This window comes from Athene noctua, chromosome 1 (genome assembly GCF_965140245.1).
Source record: "Athene noctua chromosome 1, bAthNoc1.hap1.1, whole genome shotgun sequence".
NCBI classification, from domain to species: domain Eukaryota; kingdom Metazoa; phylum Chordata; class Aves; order Strigiformes; family Strigidae; genus Athene; species Athene noctua.
In genome coordinates, this window is record NC_134037.1 from 63,014,199 (window position 1) to 63,020,198 (window position 6,000).

At 36.7% G+C, this 6,000-nt stretch overlaps 1 protein-coding gene across 2 annotated transcripts in view; it reads left to right on the forward strand.

The window, feature by feature from the left end:
- TMEM200A (transmembrane protein 200A) overlaps positions 1-5,287 on the forward strand; it is a 59,472-nt gene extending 54,185 nt beyond the window's left edge. For both annotated transcript variants that reach the window (XM_074896304.1, XM_074896302.1), the window contains one exon: positions 1,881-5,287. In XM_074896304.1, the coding sequence (XP_074752405.1) occupies positions 1,897-3,372 (1,476 nt within the window). In that variant the 5' untranslated portion in view covers positions 1,881-1,896 and the 3' untranslated portion in view covers positions 3,373-5,287. The remainder of the gene's footprint in view (positions 1-1,880) is intronic.
- Positions 5,288-6,000: the final 713 nt, after the last annotated feature.

Sequence of the window (6,000 nt, forward strand, 5' to 3'; positions counted from 1 at the left end):
TATGAAACATTCAAGAAATTCATTGGCATTGAACTGTTGAAATTGGTCAGATGATAGCATAAAAATGGAAGTGAATTGCAAAGGGTGAGAATTTTCAGAGTGCTTAGGAACATGAAACCTGACACTCAAGTGAAATTTCTGAGATGTTTTGAAATAGTTCTACGAATTTCTCTTTCAGAAATTCAGAAAATGCTGTATACTTAGTATCCCTAGACCTTTTTTCAGGTCTTTCCTTCATAGGGAAAAGTTTTGTCACGGGGAGAGAGGAAGCACTCAGTCCTTTAATAATGATGGTGCAGGGAGGGAGTTAAGGTTGTTACCCTTTCTGTCTGTCGTCAGAATTGCTGCTGAACAGATGATAATGAACACTAGATACTTTTTTTTTGCTGGATTGGTCCTTCTCTTTGGCCACCTATCTCAGATTCCCTGTTAATATCATAATCAAGTTCATAACTGGTGGGTTGGACCAATTTCTGTTTGTAGATATGCCTATGTGACACCCGCTTGCAGTGCTGGAAATCTATGGTAGTGTCCAAATACAGAGTCTGTTGTTTGTTTATCATCCGATGATAGATCTAATCTCTTTTTTCTTTTTTTTTTGTCATGGGTGCACTGCATTATTTTTTTAAATAACCTAAGTATTTTAAGAGATCTGATGAAAATTACTGCCTGTAAATTGCAAGTAGTCACCTGTTTGCTTTGACTCTGCTTTTCAGCCTCTCACATTATTCATTCAGCTTTGTCTGCTTGTTAAACCATCCCCATCTCTGACATGGAGCCTCTTCATCTGCAACAGACTGTCAGCCTTTTGTTATCTCTGAGCCTAGTAAGGCCACCAAAGAGAACATAATTTTTTCATACCCAGTATCTTAATTTTACTCTATGATATTATCTAGTATTCATTCTAATATTCATTAATTAAGCTCAGAAATTATTTTTGAGTCTGTTTATAAGATGCCTTGTAAAATAAAATATAATTTTTCTGAACTGTGTTGTTTAATTTGTTACTCTTACTCATGAAAAACAATCAAACATGGCTTTCTCTTTTCAGACTCATGCTGGTTAATATTTCTTATGTAAAAGACAATCAGGTATGAAAGTAGGTCTAAAATGAAAAAATTTCCTCATAAAATGATGAAGCTTCGAATTGATGAACTTGAAATTTATGAAGATTCTTATCTAGTAAACTAAACTGATCTACTTGATACGTAGTCCATGAGGAACCAAGAAGGGGAGAAAAAAGATCTAGATATGCATAAAAGAGGATCAGCCTTATTAGGAAAGGCAAAAAGGATTCTGGTATTTGAGACTCAGGTGATCTGAATAGGCTTAATAAAAGCTTCTTTAAATGATAGAATAAATACGTATTAATACATGCTGAAATCTGTAAGGAAAGATCTCTTAAAGAGGATATGTAGAATGATCTGTATTCATACTCATTTTGTGTCAGAGAAGTTTTAAAAGAACTACTAGCTAAAGTGCTAAAATTATCTAAAATGCATACAAGGTAATATAATACATTATTGACTTTGCTGCAGACCAGTCCAGAGATAAATCAACTATTTGCATCTTTAATCCTGGTATATCACCACTAAGAGTACTAGCTTTCTGCTACTGTCTGTATCACTGATGGAAGATTTAATTTCTATATTTATAGTGATAAAAGACTTTTGGAAATTTTTAAGGTGATGTGAATCTGAAAACTGCTACTGTGTCATAACTGGATTAAGATACAGTAGCTTTTTTAAAGTAATGAATATTCTGATTATCAAGAAATATCTGCAGATTGACAAAGTGCTAATTATTATTGCAGACACAGTTTTTGATCAATATTTCTGCTTTTTTTTTTTTTTTTTTTTTTTTTTTTTTTTTTTCCCCAGGGCACAATATAAAACTATGATAGCAACCGGAGGAGTCATAACAGGACTGGCTGCCTTAAAAAGGCAAGACTCTGCCAGATCTCAGCAACATGTAAATCTTGCCACAGCACCAGCTTCTGAGGAGAAGAGACCAGTTAGACGTCGTCCCAGGGCAGATGTAGTAATTGTTAGGGGCAAAATCCGTCTCTATTCTCCATCAGGATTCTTCCTTGTTTTGGGAGTGCTTATCGCATTCTTTGGAATTGCAATGGCCATCCTTGGATACTGGCCACAAAAGGAGCAGCTTTTAGGATCTGAAGATAATCTACCTGTAAATGAAACCCAGATCCTGAGAAGCGAAGGAAGCATTTTATTTCGTTTCTTTGAACAGCATGTGCACTCAGATAAAATGAAAATGCTGGGCCCTTTTACTATGGGCATTGGAATCTTCATTTTTATTTGTGCAAATGCCATTCTGCATGAAAACCGTGACAAGGAAACAAAAATCATACACATGAGAGACATATACTCGACTGTAATAGACATCCACACTCTGCGGATCAAGGAACAAAAGCAGCTGAGTGGTGCCTTCACTGGCTTGTTGGGGGAAGGAGAGCTGAGGCACAGCGGGAGCTCGTGTGCATCACGGCTGGCTGCGAACACGGTTGCGCCTTTCTCTGGCTTCAAGAGCAATTTTCGAATGGATAGTTCTGCTGAAGAAGATGAGATTACCCTAAATGAAGACAGGACCACTGGTAGCCTCCTGCCACCTCTGCTGACTGAGCAATCTGGTTCAGTCTTTGGACTTTACCCTCACTCGAGCAAGGCTTCAGATGACAAAAACACTAGCTCTATAAAGTGTGAAACAAAATCCATTGTATCATCTTCCATTAGTGCTTTCACACTGCCAGTAATTAAACTGAATAACTGTGTTATTGATGAGCCCAGTATAGACAACATAACTGAGGACTCAGAGATCACTAGGAGTCGGTCTAGAAATCTGTCGATGGATTCTCTGGCCATTCCACTCACTGATACCAATGAATCCTACAGACCGGCCGCTGCCATGCTGCCACGACACAATTCGTTTGTGGACACTCCATCTGATCAGTTCAAATCTTCTATGACTCTCGGACCAAACACTGGAAAGCTTTTATCCCCTGGCGCTGCCAGGAAACAGTTTGGGTCCAACACATCTTTGCATCTTCTGTCTTCACATTCGAAGTCCCTGGACTTGGACAGGGGTCCGTCTACGCTCACTGTCCAAGCTGAACAAAGGAAACACCCCAGCTGGCCCAGACTGGATCGGAGCAACAGTAAGGGATATATGAAACTAGAAAACAAAGAGGACCCAATGGATAGGTTACTTGTGCCACAAGCAGCAGTCAAGAAAGACTTTACTAATAAGGAAAAGCTTCTTATGATATCAAGATCTCACAATAATTTGAGTTTTGAACATGATGAGTTTTTGAGTAACAACCTGAAGCGAGGAACTTCAGAAACAAGATTTTAATATTTAAATTGCAATTTAGAAGATGTCATACAGTATTTTTTAAAAAAACATTTTGACAAATGTTTCCTTTTCAGTGAGACTAGTACAAGCCTGTTTTTAACCAAATGCTTAATAGCCCATTAAAATTGGCTTGTGTGAACAGAGATCTTCACCTTTGTAATGCCAAGAGTTTTTTGTCTTAGTAACATACAGCTGCACTACATTGCAATACATTGCTCAGAGAGTTTTGGTATGACTGATTCCAATTTTTCCCAAGTCATTATTTCTTTTGTTCTATAGACGCATGTTACTTTTCATCAATCTGATGCCAGAAGCCTGCATTAGAAAAAAAGCTTCATTTACCTGTAAGTTCTGTTTATTTAATGACTGCAAGAGTCTAAAAGTGGTGCTTGCAGTCTAGAATGGGAAGTGAGCAGGAGTACATCCTGCAATTGTCAAATCCAGGCCTTTATCCTAGGTGTTGTCTTTCACATATGGTACATCTCGGTAACTGCAGTCTTGCCATTGTCATTGTGAGAAACTTGTTTACATATTGGGGTGGGTGGATAGAAAAGAGTGGGTACTATTAAAAACATTTTTGTGAATTCATTGTAATTGGTCAAGGTGAATACCAGTGTTGTGAATTATTAACTATGCTTTGTTCAATAATCTTTCTACATCCATTGTAATTTAATCCTGTAATTCTGGGAAGACATACCTAAAGTAAGAAATCTGAAAATTCTTCTGGGATTAGTTCTCTAAACTGCTTTGATTGGCAGCAGTTTTAAAATCAAAATACACAGATTCAATTAAAATCATAGGAACATGATGAATGCCAACAGGATTTTAGAAACATTGTGTATAGTAAGATGATATTGTGACATGCATCTGAAGAGAATAATGGAAAATGAATATATTGCCTCTCACTACAATAGCAAGAAGCTAAATAGCTGGATCTCTGTTCAAAATACTGATACAAAGCATAAAATTCAATATGTATAGTAACATAGTATGAAAGCCCCTTAGCTAAATTTTGATTTATATATTTCACATAATTGTTGGTGTGATGGTTCACTGGAGGCTTAGCTGTGGCAATTTGCATTACAAGATTTTGCAAAAGGAAGTGACATTTAAAACAATGTTTTCCTCAGCAAAGCAAGCTTCATGGTTGACAGTTGTAGGCTATTGCTAAAGAAAATGACCATTTGAATGTGCATACCAGAAGGTTTTCATGTATTTCATTAAGGTATTTAGGCCGTGATCCTGCCATGACAGCCATGCTAGAGAATGTCATGTCAAGCTGCAAGGCTCACCTAACAGGTTGTTAGTCTTAATTGGTCGTTTTTGATATATTCACTTAACCTAAATACTCAGGAATTATTTTTAATGACTTTTCCCAAAAATAATAAAACCTGTTAAAATGTTGTTGTTCTTCAATTACTTTGATTATGAAAGATCAAAGATAAAAATACCCTTTTTTTTTTTTTTTTTTTTTAAATATTCAGCTCCATGTTTCAACTGCGCAATGTTTATGTATCAGGAGCATTACTTGCTCAGTGAATTGAGGCATAGTGTTAACTGTTAGGACCTCAAGCCTATATATTGTAACAGAGTTGGCTAAATATTTTGCTATGAAGCTTTTAATAAATTTCTGGTTTGTGTTCTTAAGACCTTTGCTATTTTTTGAAATAAAGTAAAATGTCTATCTATATACACCCATTGTAAGACCTATTTTTCCTCTATGATCTCAAATCTTCCATATCAAATTATAATTAGGTATCATAACATTGTATATAACATTGTGCATATTAGCCTGCCACTAGATATTTGGCTGTGACTAATTGATTTCAGTTACATCCCTACACAGGTAAAGGCTGAATATTTTTTTTTCTCCATGTAATGTGAAATCTGTTCAAAGTGATTTTAATATAAAGAAATCTTGTATAAAGGAACATCATGTTCTTTTTAGTTTGGCAGTAAGTATTGTTATAAAAATGGAAAACACTATTAAAGACATGGATGATGTAAGCTTTTATTTCCTTAATAACAACATTAAATCATAGCTTAAAAGACTGTTTTTTGGGGTGCTATCATATGTGCTAATAGTGGTCCTTCTATAAGTATAGCAGGGCATGAGCTTTTAATTTTAACATAGATACCTGGTACTGAAAAATGTACTCAGTTTGGATAAGTTTGCCCACTTGAGAGACAAAGGTAAAGCTACTGACTTAAAGCAAAAAATCAAATTAGCGCAATACAAAGAAACTCTGTGGTTGACAGACCAACTCCAAAAATATTCCCAAATTACCCCAAAATTAAATATTCAGGTAATCACAGGACAGTTGAGGTTGAAAGGGACCTCTGGAGGTTGTCTGGTCCAATCCCCCTGCTCGAGCAGGGCCACCTGGAGCAGTTGACCAGCACTGTGTCCAGACGGTTTCTGAATAACCCCAAGGGTGGAGACTCCACAACCTTCCTGGACAACCTGTGCCAGTGCTTGGTCATAGTAAAAGAGTGTTATCTGATGTTCAGAGGGACCCTCCTGTGTTTCAGTTTGTCCCCATTGCTCCTTGTCCTGTCACTGGGCACAAGGCTCTTTTCAGAGCCTGGCTCCTTTTCTGCACCCCCCTTTAGCTATTTATACACATT